We start from the raw sequence: 16,966 nt of genomic DNA on the forward strand, positions 1-16,966 counted from the left end.
CAAACTTTGCTTCCTACGACTTCCTTTTTTGTTTAGCAACTACCACATTTGGGTGTTCAAACCAATTTGCTATTGTTTTGTCACAATCTCTATTCGAGAAATGAGATTGACCAAACTTTCACACATGCTGATAGATGGTAGTACGTAGGATCCCTCCATTTTATAAAGAATCTAAAGTGTCGTAGATTGAAAGTTTTCGTCAAAATATTTTACCTAGAAAGGGATCCAGACCACACCATTTCCATGGTATTTCTATCCATTTTGATCGAAGCCTATAAAACGCTCAAAACTGTCAAATCCATAGTTTGAATTCCAATTTAAGTTCAAAACGAACCTATAAAATTGGCCATGAATATGAAGATAATTGAATGAAACATGAATATAATGAAAACGACTTCCAAACAACACAGTGAATTAAACCTAAAATGGACAAAAAACATCAACTACTTAGCACAACTAAAACAAATAGACAAAGTAGCCAACATAACTAATACCTATATTTCGAGAATATAAACGAGAATAGAGGCCTGAAAACGTAAAGATAAAGAAGTCAAAACCATAGTTTGAACTTCAATCAAAGTTCAAACCGAACCTATAAAATTGGCCGTGAATATGAGGAAAATTGAATGGAACATGAAGATAATGAAAACGACTTCCAAACAGTACAGTGAATAAACGGTAAAATAGACAAAAAAATCAACTACTTAGACAACTAAAACGAATATACAGAGCAGCCACCATAACGAATACCTGTGTTCCAAATGAAAATAGTTACGGTATATTGTAACTTAGGCCTAAAAACATAAAGATATAGAAGAAGAAGTCAAAAATGTTGAATTGCATAGGTTCATGTTCATGGTTTGAAAATCGATTTTGAAATATTCAGCAAAAGAAATGAATTTTAACTTTTAGAACTCTTACCCTTCGTCGAAAATGTCTAGCTCACTGCATGGAGTTTATGCTCCCTTACCCCAATCTTTGAGCGATTCAGACTCTGAGAGAGAAGTAACCATGGATCCTATTTGTACAAATCATACCAATGGATTGAAATCTGCTGGTATTATTTTTTCTGGTCGACAAAACGGTCATATTCGTCTTAACAACATAAAGGACGACATTCATTGTGCCAAAACTCTAAATCTAAAAATGTCTGCATTGCGTAAAACAGCTTTCATATTTTCCATTATTTTATGTTTTTTGCCCATAGTTATTTTTCTATGGATCCTGCCATGTTCAGATAGTCTAACTTGCCCAAAGAAAATTTCTAACTGGGAAACAACGCGGGAAAATATAGAATTGCATGGTGTTATAAATTTGGTTCATGGTGCCTTCGAAAACAATTGGAACATAATTTTAATGTATGAGGGAAGCTTCAACAATCCGAGATCTATGAAAAACGGTATAATGTCATTCGCAGGCACCAATGGAGCTGTAGTATGGGATTTTCAACAGAAAAGCTTGCCTTCAGAAATCAATTGCACCATTCTTGATGTAAATGGGGATGGCTATAACGACTGCTTAGTGGTAGACGAGAGCGGATTGAAAGCCATTGAATCGACTATTGGGGAAGTCTTATGGCATGCTCATACCTCAGAGCAGACTTCCATACCAGAACTTGACATGCCTATAAAAATTAATGATTTCGATAAGGATGGAGTTGGTGACCTGCTGGCTGTATATAGAAAGGAGACTTCCCTAGTAATTTCCGGAAAAAACGGTCTTGCTATCGCCAACATAAGACTACCTTCAGGCTGCTCGTATATATCAAATTTGAGTTCTTCCAAAAATAGAGCTTATATTCAGTACAACTGCGGAAGGTATCAGAATTCAGAGATTGTTTATGAAATTTCTATGGTAGACTTGAGGGCAAAATTTGAGGGTTCTCAAAAACAGATACCATTTGAAACTGTTGATGATAAGGATAACAAAGTCTTTTATGTGACAGGTAAGAAAATTTCGAAATCCCACCGTTTTCCACAGCTCATTCCTATACCCTAACATTCAACTTGTGAAGTCATACATGTACTTGAGTTATTTTCAAAACAGTGTTTCATCAGTATGCCTAGTATTATATTTATATTCTGCTTTTGTGATTCAGTAAATATACTACTCTGAACTATTATATATGTAAATTTTGAAACAAAGAAAAACTAACCCAACAAAAAATGTGTCTACAGATGACCATAGTGATCATTAATAATTTTGCTTTCAGGTGATAGGAAATTGTTGGTTGAGAACCTGAATCATTGTCCGCATTGTGAAGGAGTGATATCCCTTTACAATACAAACAACACAAAGCTGTACACACAGTCTTTCAAGAATGCTGTAATAATGACTCCCGTACCATTTTCAGTTACTTCTAGCAAAGAGAACATTGTAAATCTGAAGGGTCACCTCCACGGATTCATTCTTAAAATCTGGCTCTGGCAGGATAACTCGAAAAAGTTGTCTCCATCGACACGAGTCTATAAGAGAAGTATTCCAGTCCACAATGAAACTTTCCATTTGAACCAAGTTTCGGAAAGGGTCGTGCTGATAACTCTTCGTGAAAATGACACCCAAGTAGAGAATGTGAGCGACAGTGATATCTACTTGATTTGCAATGGACCGGAGCATGATAACTGCCAGCCCGACCATAAAAACCAGCAGTATTCATTGATGATAGCTGACCTTGATCAAGACAGTTCCCTGGAGCTGGTAAGCTACTCAAGTACGTATGAACAAAGGGAAGAAGAAGGCTATGAAGCTTGGCACCTCATTTCCAAATTGAAAGTTTTCAGGTTAGAGAGTGAGTTGCCGAAGTTGTATGATAAAAATTAAGAATAAACATCTACTTAGTGTTAGAACAAAACTATTGATCCAGATCGAATGGCAATCTCATATATTTAATTATTTGTGATATACAATTGAGTATGTCGAATATTCTAGTCAGATGAACATTTTTGAGATGAGTGAACAATGTGCTTTCCTTTCATTTACATCACCAATTTATGAAATTGTAGCCTGAGGCAACAAAATCAAAGGAGTTGAAGATCTCGGTAAATACATTGGATGTAAATCTGTCTTTATCTAAAGTCTAAAGGTACACAGATAACAAAGTGGTGTGGGTTTTTAGTATCTGTAGAATTCTGACAACCAGAAAAAAATGGAATAGAACATGCACAAATTTTTCGAATGGAATTACAATGACATACAATATATTTATTCCTTCAAATGTTCATTTCACAATGATATTGAATTCATCAGTAGTGAAACATATTAACTGTTTATAAAAAAAAAAATATATAAATTCAATACATAAGAGCAGGGGTCTCCAAACTACGGCCCGCGGGCCAAATCCGGCCCGCCAGTGTCATCAATCCGGCCCGCGACAGCCAATGATTTACTGTCATCAATCTGGCCCGCGACAGCCAATGATTACCTAATTGTTGTTACTATTGCTGTGATAAGTTGAAGAAAACACAGAATGATAATTACTCGGTTTTATTTACTTGCAAGGTAAAACTTAACAACAGAAATGATGACAAAGAAAACTTAACTCAAGTATCTAAGTTGAAGCAAGGGCAGAAATTGGCCCTTTAAGGGCAGAAATTGGCCCTTGGAACAAACTGAAAAAATCATTATGGCCCGAAGGCTTCAAACTTTGAAGACCCCTGCATAAGAGGATGTTGAAAATTTGTAAAAAAATCATATTTTGTATCAGTTCATGAAAGAACCCTCGCCCAAATTCACGGATGACTTGCTTAACCGCAAGTTGTAAGGGTGGTGGTAGTTCTACTGACGGGGTATTGTAGGCTCATGAAAGATATGAGCATTGTGGGCCTTCATGCGTGTGAGGCTGTAGCAAGGCTGAGGCGGAAATCAGAAACTAGAAGCTATAAGCTAAATAATGGAGCCAATATCAAGGCTTTGGAGTCCAATCAGAGAAATCAAGCTAGATGAGCTCTTTTAAACAAAGAGAATCACAATAGATCTGCAAAGGTAACAGTTAAACAAGCCACATGCAGCTCCCCTATCAATATAATCTAATCTATTTTTCTATATCTGATGTTCTATGTAAGTAAGTAAACTGGGAACGTTATTTTGAAAAACGACCGGCAGATATTTTTGTCTAGATTAATGTCCACTGTTTCTCTGTTTTATTGCTGCATTGTCTGAAGCTGAGGTCTCCATTATACTGATCCATTTTATTTGGAAGTATCTCTGAATGGATGGTGTAAAATGAGTAACCTTGAGTACTCCCTGATCTATTGATTCTTTTTTTCAGATTTGTACAGCTTAGCTGTCTAAGAATTTGGTCTGATCATTTCATTGAGGTTTCAATGTTTCTTATACACTGTCGGATTTTATTTATTTCTGCGTAGGAGAAATATGTGTATTAACTGACTGGGTAGCTGTGTCAGACACATGGAAGATTCTTATTTTGGCAAAGTTGCCATTTATGCACTTCTGGAGTTTTTCAAAATTATAACCAAGGAACAAGTATTTAAACATAAAATAAAACAACTACTTTTTAAAATTAGCTCCTATACAATCGATGAGTTTTTTTCTGATCTACATTAGTAAAAAACTTTTTGTATTATTTTTTTTTGCTGCTTTGTTCACTTGTTTCAATAACTCTTGTTATATGAATGTGCCTGTTTTATAGTTGTATGCTATATATGTATCTGATATGTACTGATTTGTTTCTTTTAGGCTCATTCTAATGGATCAATAAAATATTATCATTATTATAGGATTAGCAGTTCTTAAATGTGGTGATTTTTGTTAATATTTTCACTTATCTCAAAAGAAAGAGTTTAGAAAATGCTCATCTGGATCAGTACTTTTCATTTTGTGTGTGATACGTACTAAGAAAGATGAATATATTTGATATAATTTTTTTCTTGCCATTTATCATTCATTGTAATGCACATTTTCATGTATTAAGCTGTGATAACTTTGATTTGACTTCTCAAAGGTTGGAGTGTTATGGCTTCATGCTAAGTTGGTAATTTCAAATGTTTGATTAACAAAATGTGATTTTTTCAATATTTATTTATTCAATATAATCATGGTCAATATACCTATTAACGCCAATATAAAAATAACATCAAGCTTCCAGTAGTTGCAGCTGTTGTATTAAACTGGGCGAGCATTGTATTTGAATTTTAAGGAACTTGAGTAGGTTGTTTTGAGACATTTCTGGGAAGGTTTTTCAATGGTATGACTAGTGACTACAGCAAAAAGCAAGTCTGTGAAACCGATGTGATTATAAATGCCAATTTTTTTTTCCGCAGATAAATTATGTAAAAACGTATTCATTTAGTCAAACTGATTTCTTACTACCTCAAACTCCCATTTGCAATTCATTTGAGATATACATTATTAACAGAAAGAACAATAGAGACTAAGGTTTTCTTTAGAATAGGTGTTGACTGATATTGAAGTATTTTCAACTAAAATTGCACTTCACACAATCCTAAGAAGCTCATATTGTGATAAAATCGTTGAAGACTATTGTATTGAGAAGTGAATGAATGAATTATTAAATGCCGACATGATTGTCAGTGCTATAAAATTTGGCCTGACTACTGGAAGTTTTATGGAGTGCATTAAAAATGTCCCGAGCAGTACAGCCTGTATTGAATCATCTAGGTAGCAGAGGTTCCAGTATTTCTTTTTATCAGGTAACTTTGGATTGGTTTTCTAGTCAGCAATTCAATTTTTTCCAGAACAATTTGAAGTATTTCGTATTTATTCATTGAGTAACACTTTAAATGTTTCTTGTAGTGTTAGAATGTCATCTATTGCCCCTAGTCATTTTGTATTGAACACAATAAATTATAAAATACAAAAAACTACTGTTTTTTTTTAATATAATGGAAAGAGTAACAGTTTTATCTGACTAGCCGGTAGCGAAATCATTAATCTGTGTTTTGTCCCAACATCAAATCGTTATTTTCAACACCTCAACACGTTTCAATCGCCATGTGATTATCTTCAAGAGGAAGATTAAACTCATCACAATTAATCTGTGTGTTGGGTAAAATATATCCCTACTGCAGGTAGGTGATGATTCTAACTTCCCACTTTGAACTTTATTTTTAAAAAGGTAAACAATACAATAATCAGTATATGAACCTAATATTGTCAAAATGCCGATTTTTGTAAAGATACCACGGCAGGTTTGTCTGTCTTTCAATCTAAAAATACATACAATGTTCATATTCTCCAAAATAGTTTGCCAAAGCTGAGGCTTAAAAATTAGCTAAATAAATTATTCCTAATGAACACTTTTGTCTAATTTCCAGTAGTTATTTAATTTTTATGGCCGGTTTTGGGTTTGATCCCATCATCGAGTATGAAAATTGGATAAAAATACTTGATAATGGGATAAAACCCAAAAAATTAAAAATGAAATAAAATACCTAGTACAAATTAGACAAAACTGTTTTCACTCATTTCATTGAAGTGATCATGAATTTCCACAAAATAAACAAGTCATCAGTTACACAAATTCACGATTTCCCATTCAAATATTTGCTTACAACTTCAGTGCTATAAGCTATGTGTGTATTCCATAGAGGGTGCTCACGAAAATAGATCCTAAAAATTTTGTATAGTTTCCTATTTTTATTTTATTTCCCAGTATCTTCACCGATGATGAAGTTTAATTTTTTTTATTTAACACGCTCTTTTTTCAATATTAACACGCTTTTACTGGCCTCACCTGTATGTATGTTTGTTTGCTTGTAACTCAAGATTGGGATCTGTATTATTGCTTGGTCTATTCGCGGGCAGATGGCGCTGTACGTAACGTCCTTGATATAATTCGAAGTTACTTTACATGTATTTCTTCATTTGAAAAAAGTATGTTTTTATTAACATGCGTGCCTGCTGCCTTATTTGTAACCCTACTTTGCGCGCCTGCTGTCTTGGGCTTGGTAGCTAATTTTCAGGCTCCTCCTCCGGAATCGGAACATATCAATGGTCATTTTTCTAAACAAAATACGGCTGATTGACTGCAAAGTTTAGATAAAATAAATATATTTTAAAAATACTAAAAAACACGCTTTTATAGCATACGAAACTAAAAAAAGAAAAATAAATATAGTTTGAGAAACTAAAAAACAAACACGCTTTTAAAGAACATCAAACTAAAAAGGTAAAAAAAATTTAAAAATAAGCTTAAAACAATAAGGAACGAAAAATACTATTATTATTGTGAAAAAAGCGTGGGAGCTTTGTGCCATATTTTTTTTTGAATATCAAGCGGCCCCCGCTTTTTTCACAATAATACTAGTTTCTTTGTACGTTATTGTTTAAAGCTTATTTAAAAAAAATATTTTCAACCTCTTAGTTCTATGTTCTTCAAAAGCGTGTTTTTTAGTTTTTTAAACTATATTCGTTGTTGTTGTTTGAAGAAATTTTTTTATTTTTTCTATATTAAGTTATTATTCCTGAACCAATTTTGTGCAACAGTTACCAACTCATTTCATTTAATTAGGTATGGAAAATGTCTGATAATAACAAATTCGTATCCCCAGCATAATTTATGTGATAAGAATCATTTTTGTCTTTCAAAATTTTTAAAGTTTCATTTACGAAAACAATAGTTTCATTTTAGATTTTTATCTAAGGCAAAAAACAGTTTCTTCTAAATCCTTTCTATTACTTGGAAGAGACAGAGTTTCTGCATCATAGTTTTGCAACTTCCTCAGGAAATCCATAACTGAAGGGGCACCAGCACTCTATCCTGTAGTATCCCATAGTGAATGTTTTAATATAACGGAAATTGAAATAAAATCAGATTTTAAATGCAATTACTTAACATTAATATATTTTCAAGTATATTACACTGAAACATCATCATTCTACATACAATTTCTACAGTAAAGTTTCAGGTTTATGAAGAATTATGCACGTCGGCTTCACGATAAATAAATTTGAAAATTTTGCTCTGATCCTATGTACAGAAAAAATATCACATATTCGTGTTTAAATTTAATTGCACTTGTTGCATAAACTTTATTATATTGTACTTAATTCTTTCAAAACCTGGCTTTTAAAATCAAACGACCTGTGATATATAAAACCCTGTTAGTTTTATTATCTATCATCAAAATTATTTAATAATTACCATCTATTAAAAACCAAACCTATCATCTATGTACTGTACAGAATTGGCTAATTTTCCGTCAACAAAAAATAGTAAATTTTCTTTGATCACACACTTTTGAATTTTTGTACATTATCAGTCGAAAGTTACATATCACTTTGGAGGCCGGATATACCAGATGCTTAAATCTCTAATCGAAATACTAACGCCACAATTCTGTACTGAATACATTTACAATGTGTAAATAACCATAACCTTACTGTAAAAAACTTAAAGAAGTAACTTACGAGACATAGCGATATTCGTCATAAGTTTGGACCACAATGATATTTTTGTTTGTAACGATTATGCAGTTTACAAATTTTTGCGTGAAAAGTCAGATAAATTCAGACTTGGGTGTTTAATTTTGAATCACGATAAAACGAAAAAAGAAAATAACTGAACGAGGAGAAAATCACAATCCAGACAACACCGGATATCCCATGTAATGGATGTCCGTAAGATATCCCTCAGTGGCCTTGGAATGAATGTTCTTCGACACATATCCCATTGATAAGTTGGTGTATCTAGACGTCCATAAGACATCCTTCGGACATCCACGGAATATCCATCTCATGTCTCCTTGTGTTGTCTGGAAAGTTTCATATCCAGAAAGCATTGAAACCAAAACTAGAACCAATCGATGAGGAACATGAAAATAAAAAATGCTCACACACATGAAATGTAACGGAAAGAAACTAAGACAAATTCCAAGCGGAACATTAGACTGAACACCTATAGTTTAAACATGCACATCGAATTTGAGATTAACGATAGATTGTTATTACACGTCCTATACATAACAAAACACACTTCACATCTTGACCACTTTCACTAGAAGAAAATCTCACATAATACATGAAAGACTAATCGCAGAAAGATCCTTTCTGCAATAACCTATTTACAAACCTGCGAAAAGGCATACACAAAAACGGAAAATGAACAAAATGCAAATTTTTAAAATTCATGTGAAACGGTCTGGTCAAATCACATAATTTGTCAAAATCAATGAGCAATATCCTCGGATGGAATTGTTAACGAAGTAGTAGATATACAAACGCTACTTTATTGAATATTTCAATATGCCGAGTAGTGTCATTTTTGCAACAAATTTCCATTGAAAATGGTCGAATCTGACAATTCAGAGTACGAATATATTTTTTAAATCACAGTACCTTTTTTCAAATATATAAAGAATGAAGTATGTGGAACTTTGTTTCCAGAAGTAAAATAACAGAACATGGTTTTTCTTCCTTAAATTAATAATAAAAAATATATTGCAATATTATTTATAAAAATAACTGGAAAAATCAACTTAAAACAGACAACACACTCGTGTTCCAGTCACAACAACTGTAATCACTATAATTCAGTTTAAAAATCAAGATTTATGACATGATGGATTCATATTTTTATGTGATAATTGAAAAATCAAATCCTAATTGAAAATTTAACATGCAGAATAATTTTTTTAAATTCCACCTCAAATTGTCAATCAAACAGAAAGAATTGTTTTTTTCGAAAACAAATTTTTTGGCATTAGTTGAAAAAATATGATTCTGGTTACGAAAACTTGATTGGAAAGTAGATAGTTATCTGGCTTCTTTATTTAAAAAATCCTTCATCATTCTTTGGGAGAATATTCATGAAAAATTTTGGTGTTGAGAATTTGGAGACAATGAATTTAAAATACTGAATGTGACCCAGTCTGACAATTACAATTGAAGTCAATCTAATTATGTTTAGAAACCAAGATTAAAGAAACAATTTCATATGTATATCATGAATATGAAAAATGAACAAACAAGATTAGTCAAAATTTGTCTCTTTGAACACAATTTGTTGGCATTTATAATTTGTTGCCTAAGAAAATGCTGGAAAATGGAAATTTCAATCAATATTTTAGACATTTCTTCATTGCCAATCAAAGTTGGCAATAAAAAAGTGTAATTTAACATAAATGTATAAGTCAACAATACTTCTAGATCAATGCTAAAAATGGTTTGAAATTTCGATGTGACAAGAGATACATTGTAACACACAAGAAGGAAAGCTCAACGTCTAAATATCAACTTCTCAATATTCATATATTCATGGAGAATAATCTAACCAGAATTTTTCAGCTGAATATATCGATTAAAAAATTGTCAGATACTTCATTTCAACTGTCCTGACTTGACAGTAGAAAAAAAACTTTTCCAGTGGAAATTTCAATACAAAAATGTACAGTTCTATTATTTCATACGCTAAATCCAAATAACAGGTGGGTCAAACGCTTCGAAATGTTATTTTTTATAGTAAAACTTGGTTTAATTAAAAAAAAAAAAAATTTGGGGTTATAGCAAAATAATTCGAAATTACACATATTTTCCAACCAGACCGCCATTACAAATACTGCCAATTCGTACACGGTCAATTTAAGGCCTGAATATTCTGATACGATACGAACCATTTACCACAAATTGATCACCGTCGTGATACGCCGCTGCTAATAGGGAAAACGCAAAAATATTATGAAGCGACCATTCATAGAATGGTCGACATCGGGAACAACTAGCGACACGACTATCCTGTTTCCTATACAGCTAAAATATTCAATAGAATATTCAAGTTTTAAATGCAAGTGTTCATCTGAAATGCATTTTTAACGTTTAAAATTTGTACCATAAAACGTCAAACTATAAGCAACCAACAGTTTTATGCTTATGTACACCTATTAGATAGACATCGCCAATAAAACCTCAGCCCCCCAACTCATTGTTGCAGACTTTTTGGTATCCAATATAAAATTCAGTCGATACATTATAATTCACATAAATATTGTACAATCACAATGACTTAGAAGTTTGTGCGAAAAACATGGTTAAAGCTAAGAATATAAGACTGAGGTACGTTTAAAACAAGAATAGCGAAGTAACTTCAGATAAAATGATTCAACAAGTGAATGAAGCTTAAAAAGGCAAATTCATTGAAGGGTCAAAGATTTTTATCCATACCTAATTATAAAATTAAGTTCAATATGGTGTCGTTTTGCGAATATTCTGTAACAAAATTTAGATTGTTGAATCAATTTTTGTCATCTCGATGTAACTACAAAAAGTTGAATAAAGTTAGAATTTTATCATAAAAATAATTCATTGGATTTCTTCAAACTGAAACTTTTCCAGGAATGCTATATAATTGCAAATCAAGTAAGAATTTATTATATTCTTTACTTACCATATTAGTGACTTTTGAAGTTGACATCAAATCAATAATTCAAAAAATTATAAGCCAAAATTAATACATCTTTCGAATTTTTGCTTGATAACCAGTTTGTCCATCAAATTATAAGCAAAGGGTTACATTATAACCTTTGCCTTATCCAATAAGTATTTTTGAGGTAAAAATGTTGATTCAATAATGAAAAATTTATATATAAATATATGAAGTGTAACAAGAGAAATTTCAATCAAATTTGCAAGTAAAAATTTGACAGTTTTGATATTGACAAAACTAATGTGATTCAAATTATAAGCAAAAGGTTATATGTCAATTTCAATCAAATTTATAAAGGATTTATTATATTCTTTGCTAATGCTTATAATCTTTAATTAATTATCATTTTAGTAACTTTTGAACTTATGACATCAATTTGATAATTAAAAATATTGTGTCAGAATGAATACATGATTCGAATTTTTGCTTGATAACCAGTTTGTCGATCAAATTATAAGCAAAGGATTATATTATAACCTTTGCTTATCCATTGAGTATTTTTTAAGTCAAAATGTCGATTCAATAATTTAAAAGTTCTATATAAATATATGAAGTGTAACAAGAGAAATTTCAATCAAATTTGCAAGTAAAAATTTGAGGAACAACTTAAAAACTGAGACAAAATTTTTTTTGAATATTAACAGTGTGCAAAGAATATTCTTGGAAGTTTTTCGATAAGGCTTTAATTTTTTTTGGGGCGTCAGACATCACCCAAAGCCTTCGCTATTCTCTTCTCAAACGCACAACACGCACCAAATGACAACAAAACGTCCACTTCGCAATATTTTCATCGAGGAACATATGACTATGATACGTACACCGACTGCAACGGAGGTCCTCGTTCACCGCTTAAGGAACTATTTTACATATATGTACAGTGACATAACGAAACGGGACCCCCGCCGCCACCGGCGGACGAACGTTGCCTCGTCGTTGTACCGTTCAAAACGTGCAGGACCGCAAAATGGCATTCACTTGTCATGACAGAAATTATCACAGCAATATATAACTTAAAATTAGAACATATACACAACAAAACGACAAATGCCTAAGAAATGTTTTCCTTCATTAAAAAATTGCTTATAGTTTGAATAGGAAATAAGGAGCTCTTCTTCTTACCCACACCTCTACTACTTCAAGGCACGCCCATAGAATGACTTCAAAACAACTTTCATTTAAACTTTTTGTATACATCTTTTAGCACTGAAGAAGTTTTCGAAACTTCTTCACTTTTCTTTTTTTTTAAATAAACTCTCGAATACTTTCTGAAAGCAGGTTTTCAACAAAAAATATTTTACTGTCGATAAAATGTCATGAATAACAGAACTTAGTTTCGGGGTTTTTTGGAATTGTTTGTTTTTTATTTTTGGTTGGTTCAGAACAACCATCTACCGTTAATCCTATGATGATGAGGTGGGGTTCTACACTCTTAAAACATTCTTATGCGTTCTATTGTGATTCACGTTCCTGAAGAAAGCAGGGGCCAGGGGGTAAGGGGGTCCGTCACATCTATACATCGGACGATTTGGATGGAAGTTGAAGTTCATCTGAAAAAAAAAAAAATCAGCGTTAGTTTTCAAATGCATGAATAATAGTTCGATAAACAACCAATTTGCAATCTTTCTGGCTATCATTCGAACTGAAACAATTTGAACTTGATTGAAAACAGGATGATCCAAGATATCACCTATATTACTTTCAGCATTTGGAGTTTCATAAGAAAAACTTATGAGGTTTTGAGGTCACTAATTGATATTATTTTGAATGTATTTGAAATAATTTTTTTGGTGGAGTCTATAGACTCGAGAAGAAAGTGAAAAATTGTTCAAATGTCAATTTATCTGAATCTGCCAATGTTTTGTTTCAGCGACAATTTTTTGTTTTTCTTGTAACTGTAAGATTAACTGACGGAGTACTTGTACAAATAATTTTGATCTCTTTCAATAGGTGTATTTGTTCTGGAGCATAAATTGTTTACCACTTTCACATCAATTAGTTACAGTTTGTTTGAAGGTGGTTGACAATGTTTCATGGTGTATTTCATTGGTTCGAACTTCCATTGTCGAATATGTGTGGCCATTGAAGAAGCTAACAAGAAGCCCCGAGTTTGGTTGCGATACGTGGGCGACACCTTCATAATATGGAACCATGGGGATGCAGAACTAGACACCTTCTTGAAGCACATCAACAACGTGAGTCCTTCCATCACTTTCACAATGGAGAAGGAAGTCCACAACGAATTGCCTTTCTTAGACGTATTGGTGAAGAGGACTGACACTAAATGGGAAACATCTATATACTGAAAATCCACTCACACGGGACAGTATCTGAACCAGGAATCCAACCAACATCAATCGACTAAGAGAGGAATCATCAAGACTATTAGACCGTGCTTTCGGGCTCTGTAATACAAAGGAAGGTCTCGAAAAGAAACTAGGCATCATCAAAAATGACCTTCAACGGAATGGTTACCCCAAAGTGATAGTGGAACAGACTTTAGCTAGAAGAGAGCAAGATCCTCACAAGGAAGAGAAGCCGCCACAACCAGTATTTATACTTCCCTACATCAGAGGATAGTCTGAAAGGATAAGAAGAATTGGGTCCAGATATAACATCAGAACCTGCTTCAGATCTGGGAACACTATCCGTAGGCGTCTCACGAAAACCAGTGTACCAAACGAGGACTGCGATTTCATGAATTGTATTTACCGTAGAAACCAGCAAATCAGGAATAGCAGAGCATGTTTGGACTCATCAACATAACATCAAGTGGGCTGAAATCGTCTACAAGGAGGAACACTGGTTTAGGAGAAAATTCAAAGAAGCCGTATATATGTTGACCAACAACGCATTTTGCCAAGCTGGCGTAGAGATACGCAACATATGGAAACCTTTAATCAAGCGGAACACGACCAACTCCCGCCAAACGGTCAGCTCCCGCTAAAACCGATAAAGCGGAGAGAAGGAAGAGAGATAGGTGAAAGCACTCGAATGACCTATAAATAGTCAGATTTAGGAGGAATAAGTCTAGTCATCACCCGAAGACGTTTCTGGAAACTAACAAACGAAACGTCGTGAAGTAACTTGGCTTGGAATCCTTTAATTTTCATCTCAATTTTAATTTTTTAAAAATCTTCATCTCGTGTTAATAGTTCAATTTTTTGGTTGTTGCTTGTATTTTATTTCATAATAATTTCAGTTTTTTTGCTTGATATATATTTTTTTAGATAATCTTTCGATTAGTACTGTTAGGGTAAAATTTCCAGTGTAAATAGTAATATTTGTATTAAATGTGGGCTGAATAATGAATAGTTTCCGGAAAAGAAAGACTTTCTACTTCTCCATCTTTATATAAATAAATGTGGGAATCTTCCTTTCTTTCTCAAAAATTAATCTCTCCTAAAAATATAACCCTTTCCTTTCAAACAAAGTTTCCATTTCACAAGATGAATTGCTTGATACCAGTCGATAATTAGGTCAACAATAGCTGTTCAATTAATATCATCATGGATAGCATCTTTTTTTTGAGTTAAAATCTGCTATGAAGAAGTGTTTTTCGTTTGTTCCAAAAACTGAAGCCGAAAATATGAGAACAAATGGTTAAAAAGTTACTTTTTCTTCCTTGAAACTATATTTCCCCTCGAAAAAGGTTAAGGTATTTGGCATAACTGATATTTATTTTAAAATTTCAAGGCTTGGGCTTGGGTTGGTGAAACTTAACTTACAGAATTGGCAGATCAATTCAGTGTTTGCATCTGTTAAAAAATCTGTCTTTGCGTTAACTAGCTGTGGTCCCTTCACGAAACGACAACCCTCAAAAGCCGCAACTTGTGCGAGCAGTGGATCAACGAGGTAATACCTTTTAATGTGCGATTTCTAGCATACATGGTTCAATGTCACTGTACCTTTTAATGTGCGATTTCTAGCACACATGGTCCAATGTCACTGTACTTTTGCGAATGTTACCAGTAAAAAACTGAATTTTTGCGTAGATATTTTAAACCGAAAGTTACTATTAAATAACAGGAAAGAACGGAAATTTCAAATTAGAATTTTTTTAAACGTGTGTCACAAATTGTCACATATTGCAGTTACAACTAAGGACCCTATAAGGAGAAATATATGCATTCGCTGAATAAAATGCCAGTTTATGGATGAATGCCGGATATTTATCTAAATTATCCAAACACTAACTTTTCGTTAACAATGACGACATGACACAAGATAAGATATTCATGTTAACATTTATTTATTTTGCCAGTCAACGGGTAATGAAAATATACACATTTTTATTGCCCAATAAAAAATTGCATGGAACGTTTCCGACTGAAAAAATGTTTATTGACATTATGAAATTAAAAATATATTTTTATTTCATTAGAGTCGAGTCAATAGTAAAAACTGAAGGTCAGGATCATATTAGTGAAAATTCCGCAGACACTGACTGCATTAGAAAATGATGTCAGTGTATATTAAATCCGGCAGTTTCCAAAGACAACTTCCAATGTACCTTCGAAAATAACGTTGGCAATTGATACTGACAAGAAACAAGCAATAGAAAGAATAATATTCGACAGGGCCACAAGATGGCGTTAGCGTCAACGCAAAACTTGGGGAAAACATATAGTTAAGTCAAAGTAAACGATATTGTGCACTCTTGTGGCGAACTAGTCCACATGGACTGTAGACTTGGCAGTTCGTATTGTTTACCAATCGAGTTTTTTTCTGGGCTGGAGAGTAATACAAATAAATTTGTTACGGTGACGAATAGAAATCGGAGAATGTGGGGATGGTTATCGCCGTCGTGATCAGTTCAGGAAAACTGTAAGTGATTTGAGTGTAGAAATTCCATATTGGTGCAGTTATAATCACTTAAAATTTTTGTTATCTGTTTAAAATGTGGCGTCCTTGGACGAGTACTAATAGTAATAACGAGTGTGATAACGCAGACAATGTAATAATTCCAATAGCGATGGTGAACAATGTGAAAAAGAGATACTAGTGAATAAGATTCGGATGCATTTGAATATTGAAACACATAGAGTATGTTTCAATGTATAAGAATCTACATCTCAAGTTTGGTTTCGAGTGAAACAAACTATTACAAGTAACATCAGATTTAACCGAAATTATTTTCTCAACTGTACGTAAAATAGTCAAAAACAAACCTTATGAACGCAGGACGGGATTTGATACAGGATTACCAAAACCTTTAAATGTTCATCTAATAAAATCATTGAAAAAACAATATACCATGTTACAAAAGCAATGAGATTCCTACAACTGAAATAATAAGAAAGAAACTGAATACTTTCGGCCATAACGTTAGCTGCTATGACAAAACTCTTCAGAATTGGATAAAGAAACTAGGATTTAGATTTAAAATAATGAATAAACGTCAAGCAGTTATAGAAAGCAGAAGAATAGTGGAATTGCATAAAAAATACTTGGAACAAATAACTAAATATAGACAAGAACAACGGCAAATTTTCTATTTGGACGAAAATTGGTATGACACTCACGACATAGTTACGAATGGTTCGAGAATGTGTACGCCTAACATGCCTG

At 33.0% G+C, this 16,966-nt stretch overlaps 2 protein-coding genes across 3 annotated transcripts in view; one reads left to right on the forward strand and one right to left on the reverse strand.

Annotated features, from left to right (window-relative positions):
• The first annotated feature begins 179 nt into the window (after positions 1–179).
• On the forward strand, positions 180–5,452 carry LOC111504154 (uncharacterized). Its single transcript, XM_023158658.2, has 2 exons — positions 180–1,945; positions 2,213–5,452. Exons 1-2 carry the CDS (start codon positions 934–936, stop codon positions 2,818–2,820), a joined length of 1,620 nt encoding a protein of 539 aa, XP_023014426.1. The 5' UTR covers positions 180–933; the 3' UTR covers positions 2,821–5,452.
• A 2,341-nt stretch (positions 5,453–7,793) lies between these two features.
• The window catches only part of LOC111504173 (protein BTG3), a 136,400-nt gene continuing 127,227 nt past the window's right edge, over positions 7,794–16,966 (reverse strand). For both annotated transcript variants that reach the window (XM_023158676.2, XM_023158684.2), the window contains exon 5: positions 7,794–12,945. In XM_023158676.2, the coding sequence (XP_023014444.1) occupies positions 12,820–12,945 (126 nt within the window). In that variant the 3' untranslated portion in view covers positions 7,794–12,819. The remainder of the gene's footprint in view (positions 12,946–16,966) is intronic.

This window comes from Leptinotarsa decemlineata, unplaced genomic scaffold, assembly GCF_025532065.1.
Source record: "Leptinotarsa decemlineata unplaced genomic scaffold, Ldec_3_MD MMD2_tig00001719_RagTag_RagTag, whole genome shotgun sequence".
Lineage (NCBI taxonomy): Eukaryota > Metazoa > Arthropoda > Insecta > Coleoptera > Chrysomelidae > Leptinotarsa > Leptinotarsa decemlineata.

Excerpts from the sequence above, each read along its gene's own strand:
- LOC111504154 (XM_023158658.2), top strand. The coding sequence starts at position 934 with ATGTCTAGCTCACTGCATGGAGTTTATGCTCCCTTACCCCAATCTTTG. Across the intron at positions 1,946-2,212 it reads CAAAGTCTTTTATGTGACAG|GTGATAGGAAATTGTTGGTT; the intron begins GTAAGAAAATTT and ends TTTTGCTTTCAG.